Source organism: Antechinus flavipes, chromosome 5, assembly GCF_016432865.1.
Source record: "Antechinus flavipes isolate AdamAnt ecotype Samford, QLD, Australia chromosome 5, AdamAnt_v2, whole genome shotgun sequence".
Lineage (NCBI taxonomy): Eukaryota > Metazoa > Chordata > Mammalia > Dasyuromorphia > Dasyuridae > Antechinus > Antechinus flavipes.
Window position 1 is genome coordinate 30563636 of NC_067402.1, and position 17845 is coordinate 30581480.

Consider the following 17845-nt stretch of genomic DNA (forward strand, 5'->3'; position numbering starts at 1 on the left):
TCTGATAACTATATTTCAATTAAATTGTTTTCCTTTGTAATCCTAAGTATTTTATTTTATTCATTTTAAAATGTTATTCTCAGAGAAGGTTCATAGACTTCTCCCAGATTTAAAGAAAAAGATTCATAATCTCTAAGACTTGAAGAGTTGCTTAGAAAAATGAAAGGCTAAATGACTCTTCAGTGTCATATAGTGGGGATTTGTCCAACCAGAAGCTGTCATCTAGATTTTTCTTAAAGCTTTTTTACTGAAGGAGCATTATTCCCTTTCAAGGTAATTCCTATCACTTTTAGATATTGCTAAGAGTGAAGAAGATTTTTTTCTTAAATCAAACTAAAATTGACCTCTTTCTTTTTACTTCCATCCCTTGCTGCCAGTTCTATTTTTGCAGTCTTCTTCCATGTGACAATCCATTAGATAATTGGTGACAGTTACCATGTCCCCAATGAGTCTTCTTTTCTCAGCTCATCCTTTCCCAGTTCCTTCAAGTGACTCTTATGAAGTTCCCAAGGTTCTTTACCATCATGCTTACTCCTCGCTGATTTATTTGTTTATTTGTCAGAAATCAATTGGATTAAAATCAAATTTTCTTTTAAGGCATCTTTAGAAACTATTTTAGACAATTTTAAATATTCTATGTTCCAAATAAACATTGGGTATCCCTAGATTAGAGGATCAAATGACCATTTCTTTCTATTAAATTAACAACTGGTTTATTAGCAAGTGATCATTTATTGCTTTTTATCTTCTTGTTATTCTCTAAGTAGCATACTCTTAAATATGACCCATATAGCAACCCTGACCAACAAGCAACATGATCAGAGAAATGTCAATTTAAAAAAAAAATCTAGGTTGAGTGATTAGTTTAAGTGAACTTAACCAATCACTAATTACAATGTCAGAGGACTTTAGACATGAAGATTACTTATGTGCATACACACATGCACACACACACTCTCACATGAAAATATGAATACCAATCCATTTGCTGTGCAGATCAAGTCCATATAGGACAGTATTTCCCAAACTCTAGAATATTGAGTTCCTTCCCCTCATAATTACCGTTGTCTTTGTAGGATGAGGGAAGATTTTTCATCCTGTATCACACTATTCTTCCTGTCTGCTCAGAGGACATCAGGGAAATTTCATGGTGCTTAGCACTGGCAAGGCAGCTGGTAGGGATGTAAATCATTATTTGTAGGCTGTGATGAAGTTCAGTAACAAAGGTATTTTTTTTTTTAACAACTGCAGTTCTCTGGGACAGATTTATTAATAGAATAATCAGCCTACTCATGAATTGAAGGCCAGGCAGAGAAAAAACATCAAAAGGAAGACTGCTAAAGGTTTATATAGAAGTGGCAGGTCTTGATTTCCTTTCTTAATAGAAAGTGTTTTCTCTACTAAAACTTTAGGGGATTAATTTTTTAGTGAATAGTCAGTAGAAGATGTGTAAAATGTTGTTTTCCCTTGATTTTTATGAATAACTTTAATATGGGAAGTTGACTTTTAAAGTAAAAATAGGTGGGTATTTCAAGGGATAGGCCATTAGGACTGGGAATCAGGAAGACATGTATTCATTTTTTTTTATTATAGCTTTTTATTTACAAAACATGCATGTGTAATTTTTCAACACTGACTCTTGCAAAACCTTCTGTTCCAACTTTCCCCCTCCTTCCTCCCACCTCCTTCCCCTAGATGGAAGATAATCCAATACATGTTAAATATGTTAAATCCAATATATGTATACATATTTATACAGTTATCTTGCTGCACAAGAAAAAATCATATCTAGAAAGAAAGAAAAATAAAAACCTGAGAAGGAAAACAAAAATGCAAGCAAATAATAACAGAAAGAGTGCTATGTTGTGGTCCACACTCATTTCCCATAATTCTCTCTCTGGGTGTAGCTGATTCTCTTCTTTACTGAACAATTGGAACTGGCTTCAGTCATCTCATTGTTGAAGAGAGCCACATCTATCAAAATTTATCATCTTATAATCTTGTTGCCATGTATAACGATCAGTTCACTTAGCATCAGTTCATGTAAGGCTCTACAGGCCTCCTTGAAATCATCCTGCTGGTCATTTCTTGCAGAACAATAATATGAGGACATGCATTCAAATCTAGACTCAGAAGTTGTGTGATCCTTGGTAGGTCCCTCAATGTCTGCCCGCCCAAGTTTCCTCTATGGTAAAATCCATATGATAATACTTAACTCTCATGGGTGTTGTAAAAAGAAAATGAGATACTTGTGAAGTACTTTGTAAACCTTATAGCACTATATAAATGCTTGTTACTATTAATAATTATTATTAACATGTATAATAGCATTACTTGTGAAACAACAGTTCATAGGATCTTTGGAGATTCAAATTTAAAAGAAGATAGAATGTATTTTATTATTCATTCAAAGGCAACATGAAATAGTGAATCAATAAGCATTCACTGAGTTCTGTTTGTGTGCCTGGCACAGTGCTAAGTGATAGCAAAAACATGGTCCTTACCCTAGAGTTCACATTCTAATTGAGACAGTAATAAGTAGATATCTAGGTCCATACAAAATAGTATGATTCTGAATAAATGGAAAGAAATTTCACTGGGGATGATACAAGCAGCTGGTGACTATGAAAGGCCTTTGCAGGAAATGGGATTTGAGACAAGTGTTGAAGGAATCCAGAGAATCTAAGAGGCAGGGATAAGAGAAAAATTATTCCAAGCATAAGGAGACATTATATCCTAAGACATATAGCCATCTTGTCTACATTACAGAGTAGGAAGGAGGGGAATTATATGATGAATTTGATGAGTCTCAGCATGTCAACATAAAACTTGATAATGATGTCAATATGAAAGAAAGCCAAAGGGAGAAGCTAAATTTTGTTTAAAAATATAGTTTAAAGATCAAGAAATAAATGAAAAGACACACATAATTAATCGTAATCCAAATTTGTAGAGAAGAAACAGTCTTAAAATTATTTTTCAATTAAAATGTGTTTTCCCTTCTCCTTGATCCTTAAGGGAAAAGAGGAAAAAAAAAATATGTATATATATATATGCTTTATTCTGTGCTCTGAGTTCCTCACCTCTCAGGAGTCCTAAACTAACCTTCACAACTTGGCCCCTTCCTTCCTTTCCAGCCTTCTTAGACTTTTATCTCTTTCTAATACAGGCATTCCTCATTTTATTAGATTTTACTTAATTGTGCCTCATGAGTTTGGTTTATTTTTGTTTGTTTTTACAAATTGTAAGTTTGTGGCAACTTTGGGTCAAGCAACTACCTATCAGATTTTGGTAATCCTCACAATATTTCAAATTTGTTCATTATTATTTTGTCTATTATTATGATCTGTGATCAGTGATCTTTGATGCTACTATTGTCATTGTTTTGGGGATTGCCACAAAATATGCCCATATAAAATGGAAAACTTAATCAATAAATGTTGGGCATGTTTTGACTGCTTCACCCACCTGCTATTTCTCAGTTTTTCTCTCTCTCCTTGGGCTTTCCCGTTTCCTATTACACAACAATTTTGAAGTAGGCCATTTAATAACCTTACAATGACCTTTAAGTGTTCAAACAAAATGAAGAGTCACTCAGTGTGATAAACTTCATTGTTGTGTTATTTCAAGAAATTTCCATAGACAACCCAATCTTCCAGAACCATCACCCTGATCAACCAGAAGCCATCAACAGTGAAGCAAGACCCTCCACCAGAGGAAAGATAATATTTCATTGGAAGTGCAGATGATGGTTAGCAATTTTTTTTCAGCAATAAAGTATTTTAAATTAGGGTATGTACATTTTTTAGACAAAATACCACTGTACACTTAAAAGACATGATAGTATAAATATAACTTTTATATTTACTAGGAAACTAAAAAAAATCATGTGATTTGCTTTATTGTAATATTTGTTTTGCCAAGGTGTTCTGGCATCAAACCCTGAATAGCTTTGAACCCTCAGAACTCAATAACTCTGTACTCTAAATAGTACAATTCAATGTACTGAATACAATAGAGTATTCCTGTACTCTACTATCCAACTATACTGTGCTCCTTGTTGGTTCCTTGTTTCCATCAGTCCTTCTCCCTTTGTACTAGCTAGCTGACTTCCATCCTGGATTCTCTGTCCATTATCTCTGTTGCTTGGTTACCCTGGGTTTCTTCAGGATTTAACTAAAAGCCCCCCTTCTGTGAATCTTTTCTAATCCCTCAACTGCTCATACCTCTTAGTTTTAAAATCAGATGCAAATACTTTCAATGGATCTAGATATTTATATTTTTGTATTTCCCTTTAAATCTGTACTCCCAGAGAGGAAACATTGTGTTTTTAGTTTTCTTCTGCTCTTCTCCTTTCCTCTTCTGTCCTTTTCTCTTCTTTTCTCTCCTCATCTCTTTGCTTCTTTTCTCTTCACACACCTCCTACCTTTTACCTTAACATACTACCTGACACAAAATTGTTACTTAAATACTTGATGAATGACTGAGATGAATGGACATTATGGATGATAATTTAGACCAATGAAAGGTATTATGTCACAAAATCACTAAAATTATGGATTTTGGTTACTCCGCCATGGAGCTGACCAAATATAATTTTGTTTTGGCACATTGAAAAAGAATAAATAATTGTTTTTTAGTTGCCAATGTTTTTTTTTTTTTCTGAAATATTTTGCTGATTTCTTTTGGATTAAGTGTCTTGTTTCTAGAAAAATAGTATCTTATTTCTTCTTGTCCCTTGCAGAAAGCTATTCTTATAATAAATAATAAAGAGAAGGAAAAAACAGTTCCACAAAATTAAGACCATATTTAAAAAAATATTACATGGTACGCAGTCTTCTACATCATCTTCACCTTTGCAAAGAAGTGAGAAGGAAGTACTTCCTCTCATATTTTCTTTGGAGTCAAACCCAACAATTATAATTTTGCAATATTTATTTTGATTACATTGTTGTTCTTTCTGTTTGTATTGTTGTTGCATATATTGTTTTTTTTATTACAATTACTTCACTTTCCTCAGATCATAATTCTTCTCATGCTTTTCTGTGTTCATTTCCCCCCCACATGATAATAGATTCATAACTGCAAAGGATCTTAGGATACATTTATCTACTCACACATTCCACTATTTATCAAATAAAGAAACTGAGGCACAATGCCAGACATATAAGTAACAAATATTTAAGGTAGAATTGAGCCTAGTTTCTTCTGAATTTATTTAGTGTTCTAACCATGATTCTATGGTGCTTCTCACATTCACTTTTACAACACAATATTCCATTGCCTTCATATACTACGACTTACACAGGTGTTCTTCAGTTGAAGGGCACCTACTTTGTTTTTTGTTCTTTATCAACATAAAAATGCTTCTATAAATAGTATAGTTTTTAAAAAGTCATCCTTTGTTATTACTTTGTTTTTAGCCTTGACCTCTCTGTCTTACATACTTCTAAGTGATTTGATGAGTATGGAGTATGAGACAATTTCAAATGTTTTATTTAAGGTGAGAACAATCAATGTAATTTAATGTGATAGTACTGGCTAAGAGGGGTGATTTATTTTCCTCATAAAAAAGGTTTAACAAAAATATTTTGAAGTTAAAAAAAGAAACACTTTTTGACTAGTTGGTCGCAAGCATATTCACACAGTATTTTATCATTAATACCATTGCTAGCAATAAGAAGGAGGGGAAATATTTAGGCCAAGTCTTTTTAAAAATGATGTTCTCTTTTATGTCAATTCCACCTTGGCTAATATTTCACATTTTTTAAATGTTTTGTTTTCACTTGGCTGTATCAATTTGTATTCACTTATATGAGGAAATGCAAAGTTTCTGGAATATGCCTGTATTTTGTTAATAACTAGAAAAGGAATAAATAGACTTTTCTTCATCAATTCCTGGATAAAATGTTGCCTTCATAGAATCATAGGCTGTCAGAATTTGAAAGGATATTAAATCTTAGTTATACTTGAGCTGTAAACTTCACAACGTCCTTGATAAGTAGTCTTCTGTCCTTTGCTTGAAGACTTCTAATAATGGCACACTTATTACACAAGGAAGCAATATAATTCAACTGTGCAACCACTAAAATTGTTAGGAAATATTTTTCTAATTTCAAGGTCTGGCTCTCTAAAACTTTTACCTATTGATACTTCTATGACATGGGTTCAAGAAAAAAAATGAATTCAAATTTTAAAAGCATATATATTTTTTCCCACTTGACAGCCCCCAATCTTCCCTTCTACAAACTAAGTATCTCCTATTCCTTTCACTCATTCTTGGAAGCCACAATGCATCAAGTCTATCAGTCAGTCAATTCAAAAGATTATGTATGGCTTTATTCTAATTTTTGTGGATAAAATGATAGGCAAAACCATTCTCTGCCCACAAGGCATTTAAGTTCTATTGGGAATGACAAAGTATAAATAAATAGACTACTTATACAGACTTTGTAGGAAGTAATTTTTAAAGAAGAAGGTTCTAGTTTTTCCAGTGAAAATTTTCTACCTACTGTCCCCTGGGCTTCCACTTGATAATTTCCTAGAATGTGAATCTCAGAACTGAATATAACATTTCAACTGTTGTCTGACCAGGAATGAGTTAAGGGAAGAAGAAAATTTTTCATCCTGGTAAATCTGCCACTATAGTCAGGGCTTGCTTTAGTTTTTTCAAGCCCCTATGTCATGTTGTTGATTTCTATTGGGTTTCCAATCCATTTGTTACACTGATTATAGGTACTGGCTACCATACATCCATATTCTAGTGGTTGGAAAACATATTTAGTTGTGCCTGAATCTTTAAGAAAAATATTTTATAGATCTGACCTGAAGCAGTAATTTATAGTTTATGTTGTACTTGTGGCCTAAGAGAAGTATTTTTTTTTTTTTGTAAAACCAATTCCTTATATACGTGCTAATAGAGCTCTTCAATATTTATGAACTGGCATTTTTAAAATAATGCATTTTAAAATACAGTTATAAGAATGTCATTATTTTCCTGCTTTCCAAAGAAAATTCTATTATTTATTAAAATTTAAAAAAATAAACCTCCATATTATTCCTTTGACAAATTTGACTTAAAGCAAGCTCCTTTCTGTAAGTAGAACCATTTGCTTTTAATGATAAGCTTCATCAAAGCACCAAAACAATGGTTTGTGTTTGTCAGATGCTTTAAAAGCCATTTAAAAAAAAAAAAAATCCCCGAAGTAGTTTTGACAAACCAAAGAGAACTGCCAAGAAATGCCATAGAGTAAAATTGAGCTCAATACACATTCTGATTTCATAGGTGATCCCAGAAATCATTACATGCACTAATAGGAATGATAAAAAATAACATTTTTTTCCACTAACAAAGGCATTCCCAAAGGAGCTTTAAATTTAGGAGAGTATTACTATGGAAGCAGTATTTGGATTTTCCCCTCAATTCAGTTCAACAGGCATTTATTAAACAAATATCATATGCCAAGAGTAGTATTGATGGTAGGAACACAATAATAGAAAGATAATATTGCCTGTTCTTAAGGAGTTTACATTCTATTGCTTAATAGGAGCAATCATGGAGTTCAGTGAGGATTTATTACTTGTCCCATTTTGTGGAAAATGAGATCAAGGACATGAGAGGATAAATTCCTTACACATAATTACACCATTTATTAAGACCACCACTTTTATTATTATTTCTATAGGACCAAACAGAGTGAATAATGAGACCTCAAGAATTCTGTCTCTTGTATGTATTAGTAATATAAGATCATTTAGTACAGGCATTGTTTAATTTTTATTTTTGTATCCCTATCCCCTAACACAGCTAACAAACCTGGTTGGTATTAAATAAATGCTTTTTTGATAGAATCTCTGGAATTTAAAACAACTTTGTTTCTTTTACTGACCAAACTTTCCCAAAGCAAATCAATTCATAGTTGTTTTTGTTCTTTTTGTTAGTTATCACTCAGTCACACTTTTCCAAAACCAACTTTCCAGTTTTTCTTTTCTTATTTTTTAAAATAAATTTATGTCCCAATCAGAGTTCCCCAATCTAGTTCTCAATGGGACAGCTGTTTGGAAGGTACTTCAATATCACAGGTTTCCTTGGCAACAAGGACCAGGTGAAAACACTCCAATTAGCCTGTCTCAATCACTCAAGTTCCCTCACTTTATCAATGCACAGAAGCCACCTTCTGTGTTTCATCACGGGGCACTCTGGAATATATAGGTGGTCAGAGTTGCTTTGGGCAGGTGAGTACCCATGCTTGCTCCTATCCAGCTGGGGCAAGCTCAGTAGGGAAGTCTTAATATTTTGCACTGTCAAATTTGGAAATATCTGTTTTAAAAGAAATATTCAGATTATCTTTTTGCTTGGCAGAAACCATGGGTTGCATCATTTTTTGAACCTAGTAACATTTGTATTTGTTGAAAGTCTCTGTTCTTTATTTCATTGTTGGTTCTTAATAAATGTTTATTAGTTGGTGAGAGGTAGATTTTTTTCTTGAGTCCATGCATTTAATGTCCTCAGGCAAACAAAGACATATCCAAAATGAATCGCCCATCATTGGTCTTGGAAAGATCACTCTTAATTGAATGTTATTTGCCATGAGGAATAGCTGAAATTGGTGAAAGTTTCCAGTTTTCATCACTCTTGGGTCATCTAATTACATGCTGGCTTCCCAAGCTGAAACAGGTTATTATGCATGGGTTGTGCTATAGCAGGATGCAAAATGTGAAAAGGGTAATTAACTTATCGGATTCATGACTGTTTCCCTTTGCTTAACCCAGATCCATGGGTTTAAAATGTTAAAGCTTTTACCAGTGAAGGCAAGTTACTTAAAACTATGGTACTCTAAATATTTGAATTTCTTTTACTGAATGGGGTGGGATAGGAACAAAAAGAAAAAAAAAAGATATTGCTTTGTTTATGAGAATGGAACTTCAAATTAACTTATCTGCCAGATAAGGTTCCTTTTATAAGCTTTAAGGAGGCACCCAATTTTGAATAGAAAGAACAAAAGTCTATATGCCTCGGAATCAGGTTCATGCAGCTGCAGTTAATGGATTAGATGCCCTTCAGCTCTGGTAAATTTTATATGGTGTGGATGAAATATTGGTTATCTTCTTTTGTACTATTCCTTCCCCATTTCGAGTTTATCACATCTCATTCATAAGTAATGGAATACCATAACAGGTAAACAGAACAATTGGTTTGTTGAAGTCTTATCTTAAATTTAAAAATAAGATGATGAAGAGTATCATAATCCTTTCATAATAATAAAAAATGATCAGTCTTCTTCTTTAACCATGAAATTTCATGGACCCTCCCCATAAGTGGGTTCACAAACACATTTATGAAATATGTTTAATTGTTCCTAAGGGAAACTAGTAAATCTGCTTAGGATTATAGCTCTAAATTACTTAGGATCACAAAAATTATAATTTCAAATTTAGTTTGAAGTAATTTGTGGACCTAAAAATCTTCAGGTACCAAAAAATGTGTTTGTGAATTAAGATACTCTATTTTGTTAAGTGAATTGGAAATAAAGCCTATTTTAAAAAATAAAACATATTAGTGGGGAAAAAAAAAAAACATACAGATATCCTGTCCCTGGTACAAGCTTGAAGAAAAATGGGGTGAAAGGAAGATGTTTTAAAAAATATTTGGGCATTATTCTCTGTATTTCTTAAAGTATAATATATAGTAAGTTTGTTTTTTTTAAACTAGTTGAGGTTTCCTGAATACAGTATCATGTTTCATCAGTTTCATTTCCTCCCCAGAATCTCCCAAAGAATACCAATGAATACCAACTCACACTAAGAGAGGTAATTCTTATATTTTGTGAGATTCTAATCTTTAACTAATATAATTCATATGTGGCCTATACTTATAGTATATGATGGATAAATATAACATTCATTTTATATATAAAATGCTTACATTTTGACTAATATAAATTGTTTATAGTGAAATTAGCCCCACCTCAAACTTTTTTGTTGAAGGATAATTTCTAGATATAATCCTATTTTCAACCAATGTATTCCATCATAATATTTCTAGAAGAAAAAGAAGTGGTCATATATCTACCTTCAATTGCTTGCTGTCTGATTTTTGTCTTCATGTACTGTTGTTTTTTACTTCGGTCAATTTGTATGATATCACCAGCAATCATTACCTTTTTAATTTTGTATTCACATTACAATCAAACAAATTAATATCAGAAATGCTATGAGTATCCTGTAATTCTATTTTTAAAAGGTCCTCAAAACATCACATACAGAACTTAATCAAAACTGTACTATGATTTTAAAATATTGTAGATGGCCCCACTAGATAGTAGTGATTCAGAAAGAAATTCTTGATTTGAAAGACAAGGACAAAGATTCTAGATGGATATATTTAACCTTTAGTTGAGTTTGAGTTCCAATTTGCTTAAACTAGAGTTATTTCCTAAAAAATTGCAGCCAATATTCAAGATATTAAAAATCAGATTAGACTATTGACACATGACCTAAAGGGAAATTGTGGAAGACTCATATTTCACAGGGGTTTATGAGAAAATGCAGTGTTGTTCCTTGCCTTTGCAGCTGCTATTTGTTTTGCTTTATATTTTCATTTGAAACTTAAGGTCAGTTAGAGTGACTTTTTCTTATTCACTGACTTATTTTCTTTGGGTTGAAAACATTAAATTCTTTTTTATTCTATTCTTATAATCATGATGTAATTACTGCAGCCATTTGATTAGGTATTAGTTTGTTTTTTTTTTTTTTTTTCAGAACAGGAAGCCCTAAAATTCATTTTAATAGCTCAGAAGGTTCCCCACTCTCTTTTCCTTTAAAATATACATGCAGATATATGCATACACATGGATCTAAGAGTATAAATTTCTAAATGGACACACACACACACATACACTTTTATGGAATGGTTCCCAGCTTTCCAGGAAGACCTTGAAATGAAAACTGGTTAATAAAGCACAGGAAATGATCCTTGGAAACATGGACCAGTGACATTCCACTTTGGTTCCTTCTGTCTTCCCCAAAACGTAAAAATTGTTTAAACCAGGGGAGATGCTTCTCCTGAGTTATTGTTTTTATAACTTGACAGCAGGAGTCATACTTGGGCTGAGACTTTTTTTTTTTTTTTTTTTTATGGCCACAGCAGGATCAGATGTGATTGAAAGATTTAGTCTATCTAATTCATTGTGGCTTGTTCAGATGATCTTGAAGGACATGAGATGATATTTCTTGATCTCTCCTTCTGAAATTTTACAGTGAGTTCATCAGAATCTTTATCACATGCAATTCTACTCATCAAAGCATGACCTATGACTTCTTAAACCAGGTTACTTAGAGAACTGAAACAACTATTTGGATAATACAAGTGAACTATTGGTATAAGCTAGGTTAGCTGTTTTCCATCTGGGGCAAATGCACTAGTAGGAAAAGCTGGCTATGATATAGACAACAGTCTGACTCGAGTGAATGGGTAATTCAGTTCCACGGACTGGTAGTTAAAGAATAAGAAAAGCTCAGAGGAAGGATTATTGGGTGCCAGTAATGCTGTGTGGTTACGAGGGTTATAGAGAGTCAAGAAATGAGCTAGGGAGGAGGAAGTCACTTTAGAGAACTTTCTCCCAAAAGGAGAAGTACTCTGCCCTTATGTTGAAACTTTGAGATAAAATCCTATTTGCCCCTGATAGTGACATCACTGGTTTGGGGGTAATACTCTACTAATGTTCCTGCCCAGTTCCTTAGGGAAAAAATGGCCCCAGATTTTCAATAACTAGGCCAGTAGAATATGAATTCTAGTAGGCTCTAGTAGTTCTGAAATAAGTTGGGAAATAAGCAAATGATAAGTTCTAGGAAAACAAAGATAATTGCACAATGTTTGCCCTCAAATAGCTCCAATTCTAATGGGGAAGGCAACAGACAACTAGGTATATATTAGATAAATATATGTAAAACAGAAAGTAATCTCAGAAAGAAGACAGGTAGGGGAGAGGGTGTATAGGAAAGATTTCTTGCAGAAGGAAAGTCTTTGTGATCAGAGCCAGTGGAGGACTTTCCTAAAAGTATCAGTTCAGTTGCATATGCAAAAACTCAATGTCAGATTGGATACCACATAATGATTTTGAAATGCAGATTACTAAAAAAAAAAAAAAAATACTAAGGTATTAAAAGGAAAGCAGCCTATGTCAGATGATATAGCGAAGGCTGTCACTGTGGAAATCATAGCTCTCTATAATTGAAATATTCAAGTAAAATAAAGCTAGACTAGAAGTCTACAAGATCTGGGTTGTTTGCCATTGTTGTTAAACAGATTTATGGGATCAGTACTTAGCATTCTCTTCAATTCTGTTCCTGCATTCTCAATCACACTGATTCCTTAATTGAATCCACAATGACCTTCTTGAGTTTCATTGGACAATTTCTTTGAGGGCACACTTCAATTGATGTTCTCCAATTTAATTTTTGAGTTCACAGCTCAGGAAGGTGAGAACTTACTTAGGACCATCATTTTAGAACTAGGTTTTCTCTATTCATTTTATTTATAAACTAGCTTACTCCCTAGATCCACTAGAGATAAATTCATACCTATTCCTTGAAAGGAATTTTAAAGTATGGCTGTCATGGAGGAGGTGGAGAGTTGAAAAATTTAAAGATGGTAAGATGTCTGAAATTTGACTATATCACTTGGAAGCCTAGGAAGTTACTCTTAGTCATGTCTAGTCCTCTATGACCCTATTTGGGATTTCTTGGCAAAGATCCTCTAGGGACTTTTCATTTCCTTCTCCAGCTCATTTTACAGATAAGATAACTAAGGCAAATAGGGTTAAGTGCTTGCCCAAGATCACATAGCTAGTAAGTATCTGAGGTCAGATTTGAATTCAGCTCTTTCTGACTCCTAGCTTTGTCCTCTATTCACTGTACCTTCTAATTATCCAATAAAGATATTAACAGAAATCTCATTGTATCATTTCACATATGAATTCATGCTATGTCTTTCTTATTTGTATGTTATAATGTACTAATTTAAATGAGTAAATTAGATCCCAAACAGGATTTTTCCATATTGATTAAATTACTTTTCAGTCTCTATCATCACCCCTTCTTCTTAGAATGCTGAAAAGTTCACATTTCTCCACTGGAGACAGGGGGAAAATGGAGTGGGTGGTGCTTAAGTTTTTAAAGATGAAAATATGGCTTATAAAACACTTTTAGTTATCAAATAATTTAATTGAATTAATATAATTACCCTTGAAAAGCTTGACTAGTTTGAAAACAAACTTTAAAAAATCACAACTTAGAGTAACTAAGTCATTTTTACTATTATAAATATCCAAATAAACTACAAAGGATATATGAAGGAAGACACATCTAGAGAAAGAACTGCTAAATAGAAGTATGTACAGAATGATTTTATATACACTCACACATACACACTCAGATATAGATATAGATATCCATATTTGTGTCTATTGGTAGCCATTTCTACAATGGCGGGGGTGGGGGGAGAAGAAAGGAAAAAAGTTACAAGATATATTTATTATATATTTAAAAACAGTATAAATTTCTATTTCTATTAGAAATAATAGATTTACAGGTACACATGCAATTCCTCTCTATTCTATCAAGTAATAGAATTCTTTTTTTTTTTTTAAGTTCAGAATAAAATAAAATAAAAACTTGACCAATGAGGCATGGTGACAAATGCTTGTATAAATCTTTATCCCTACTATCAGAGATAACAAGGTTGGTGGGTTGCTTAAGCTTAGAACTTCTGAGCTCTATAAAGCTAAATGTAATCGCATATCTGAACTAAATCTAGCAAAAATATGGTTAACTCCTAAGAGTGAGGAGCACCAGGCTGCTCAAAAAAGGGTAAACCAGCCATAGGGTAGAAACAGAGCAGATCAGAATAAATATGCTTACCAATAGTGGGATCAGGCTTGTAAATGGATACTCTACTTTCAGTGTTGGTGGGACAGAGACATCCAATTTCAAAAAATATATATATTTTAAAAGAATAACATTGAAGTAAATGTTTATTACTTGGTGGGAATGACAAAAAAAAATTATATCCAATGGAAATACTTTATATCACATGATCATGCTAATATGACATTGTTTCTTTAACTGTAGCATCTCTTAACTTCTTGTTTTTGGCTTTTAGTATGTCTCAGTGTTATGTGTCCTTGAAAATGTGTAAATGATGCATGACTGTGCTATCTGTTTAAGTTGTTTCTAATAAATAACTTCACTGTCCAGTGTTCTTTCAATAAGGGTACCTGGTACTTATATTTTAAAATCTCATGTTTTAGCCAGTCAGAATGATGCACCTTAAATAAATTAATAAATTTTAAAATTGATTAATACATTTTAAAATTACTAAATACACTTTTCCAGTAGCTAGATAAAAAGAGTGATTTCTGAATGTTTATTAGCATAGATTTTAATTTTAAAACTCACTCCTTAAAATTGGGTCATTATTTTTTACTAATTTTCCCTACTACTAGCTCAATTCAATTCAACATTAAACTCTACTCTGTACAAGATAATAGAGATGCTGATAAGCATTTACTTTCTCATGAATGTTCAGTGATCATTGAGATTTCAAAATGGTAGGGCACAATGGCCTTTTTCATCATCAGTAGGGTTTTGTGATCTGTTCAGTCCTAACAGCTGATTTGTCTCAATCATTTCTATTTCAAGCCTTGTACAAAGTTAGTTTTTCTCTTGGCCTTCAAGAAAGAATGAGTGTAGTGGAGAAAGAAGAAGTAATAGAAAGGAGAAGAATAAAATACATTTTAAAAGAGAATTATATCTTCTACAAAAAAAAGTGATACTATTTACTTAATGGTATATCACAGGCTCCCATACTTAGGTTCCTCAATTCTTGGGGAAATATTTCTCCATTAGATATTGATTTGTAGAATGTGAAGGTTTAAGAATTTCAGATATTTCAACATCTCATTATAGAAAGGGACCCAAACAATCTTTAGTGTAGCCTATCATTCCAACCTATACTCCTAGCTCTATGTTCTTGATCTTCTTTAAAGAATGGGAGAAAAGTAGGATGAAAAGAAGGATTTATTTTTTTAAGCCCTCCTAACATATACTTATATTAACAAATTAAAAGGGAAATACATGTATTATTGAAAAAGTCTAAAGAATGGGAAAATCTCTGCAGAAGCATTGGTAAAAGACACTGCTACCATCAGTTTCACTTGCTAGTCAGAACACATTGGGAGCTCTTGGCAATAGGTCAGAGTCTCTGAGGTTCATGATTTGAAAGAATGTCCTTAGTCTTGAATTTTACTGGCTTCCTTCGGGCGGGAGCAGGATAAACTGACCCTTCCTTTTAAAGCCAGAAAGTTGAACAGCTTTCCCAAATATTAGAATGTAGGCACCATATTTCCTCCTAAACTCTCTCACCCCACTATGTATCTGTAGAGTAGCCCCTTCCCTTGTTAGTTATGAGCTCCTACACATAAACAGTTTTGGCAACTCCTGTTAGTAATACATTCAGTGATTGCATTGGACACGGTTTTGAGCAAATGGGCCAGATGGACAATTCATTAGTCTCCTTGTTTAAATCTTAGGGAGACAAGCAATATGGTAGAATGAAGGCAGCATTCCAATGTGCCAAAGTGAAATTCTTTACACCACCAAAAAATATTCAGTGATGTGTCAAGATTTTATTTTTTTAGGTTTTATCCAATTTGATCCTTTCTGCTTTGGGATTCTTATGCCCCCAACTCTGTTCATATTCCGGCATCATTCTGAAGCATGTTAGCCATTTGATCATTGTCAGGAAGAGCATGGATGGTACCCATTATTGAAAGGTCATCTGTATTTGTACTAATACAGAGAATGCCAGTTTAGAAATGAGCCTGATTGCATGGTTCATTTTGTTCTCCTTTGTAGAGCCAGGCTGCGGCCCACTACAAAGGCACTAAACATGCCAAGAAGCTCAAAGCACTGGAAGCCATGAAAAATAAACAGAAATCTGTACCTGCCAAGGACAGCGCAAAGACTACCTTCACCTCCATCACTACCAATGCCATCAATACCAGCTCTGACAAAACAGGTTATGAGATAATCTTTGTTGTTGTCATTGTTTCCGTTCTGGGGGTTGCGTTTTCACATCTCCCTGCTCTGTTGGGTTCTGTTCTCACCACGCCAACATCACTCTGGAGCCATTTTTATGTCCAGGTGAATTCCTTCCCTGTTCCTTTCCTTTTCACCATTCCTGAGAGGTTCAGATAATTCCCGGATACAATGTGGGTTTTCCATATTTGAAAGGGATTAGAGTCATTTTTCTGTTCAGTGGTGAATTCCCTTCCCCACGCCTTTCCTCTTCAAATAGTTCCCAGGTAGTACATTGTAAGTTTTCCATATTTGAAAGGGGTTTTGACTTTTGAGAGATTCAGTGCTTGTAAATGATGAAATCTAGGTTTCCTGGATTGATACAGTTAAGCATTCTGTGGGACCCAGGATTTGGTTTGCAGTTTGAAGGCAGCACTTAACTCTTTACAATGATTGATATACAATTTGATTTCATGATAAATTCTCTCCCAGACTTTCCATCTTCATTTTATGAAGGAACCTTCAATAAAGACCTCATTAGGGATAGTCTTTGTCTCATCAATTCCACTCACTTCATTGTTTAAAGTACCTATGTTGTGATTCTTTACTTATTATGGGTGCATAGCCTGTACTTTACATATACAGGTAAGTGTTATTGATGCTAATTACTCTTCTTAACAGAGTCTTTGAGCTGAAGTAACAGGCATTAAATTGTCAGTTAGAACAATTCTTGCAAATAAAAGCCTAATGAGCATCAGGTAAATCCAATGGGATCTGCCTAAACAGATATTTTAAACATCATGACACCACCTGAAAGTTGAGAGGAAAACTAAAATTTATGATCTGGTAATTATATTATCCTGATAAAGGCCTCTGGTTGTGCTTCTGAAGTTATATCTTAGTTGTGTTATAAAAGTATATACAAACAGAGAATAAATATTAAGAAAGTCTCCCATTACTATTTAAGACAATTCCTTGCCCAGGATGGATTGCTCTTTTATTCAACTTTCTTTGGAAAGATAAAGTGGCCATGACCACTTGAGATGGACAAAATTTTTGCTGTAATGTGTGGCTGTGTCATCATTCTCTCCCTCTTCCTATCTCTCTCCTTCTCCCTCTATCTTTGCCTCTCTTCCTCTCTCTCCCTCTCTCTCACTATATGTGTATGTGTGTGTGTGTGTGTGTGTGTGTGTGTGTGTGTGTGTGTGTAGACTTATAAACATCCACATAATATCTTGCCCTTGAATTTATCTCTTGGGCAACACATAACACATACACTACAAGGTGTTTAGGGGATCTCTTTGGATCTTAATATTATTATCTGGAGAATGATGGATAGAATTAGAAGAGATTTCAAATCTATTCTTGTAAACTCTACTGGAGTTCTGTTCTCTGAGGCGAAAAGTAAAACAAAAACCAAAAGTATCCCTCTGCACTTCAAAAACAAAGCAAAAACAAATAAACAAAAAGCTCTCCTATGTCCTCTGCCATTTAGGGCCAGTGAACTGGGCACAGTGAACAAGATCAAAATTGCAAGCAGATAATTGTTAAAAGAACAGAAGACTAAACACGTATGGAAAAACATTAATTAGCCCTGGGAATTCATTAGCAGTTCCGTTACCCAGATCTTATCCTAGCTTCTGAGGTATTATAACATTTGTTATATCTACACATAAGAGAGCTATCTGGAACTGGAGATTAGAAGTGCCCTTGCCTACAACAGGTTCTGTGAGTAAGGTTAAATGATCTTTAGGCAAGAAACTGGGAA

The 17845-nt window shown here is 33.6% G+C and overlaps 1 protein-coding gene across 4 annotated transcripts in view; it reads left to right on the forward strand.

Annotated features, from left to right (window-relative positions):
* ZNF385D (zinc finger protein 385D) overlaps positions 1-17845 on the forward strand; it is a 1020336-nt gene that overhangs the window by 892782 nt on the left and 109709 nt on the right. For 3 of the 4 annotated variants that reach the window (XM_052000991.1, XM_052000993.1, XM_052000994.1), the window contains 2 exons: positions 9766-9810; positions 15916-16078. In XM_052000991.1, the coding sequence (XP_051856951.1) occupies positions 9766-9810; positions 15916-16078 (208 nt within the window). The remainder of the gene's footprint in view (positions 1-9765; positions 9811-15915; positions 16079-17845) is intronic. The other variant, XM_052000992.1, reaches the window with a different exon arrangement.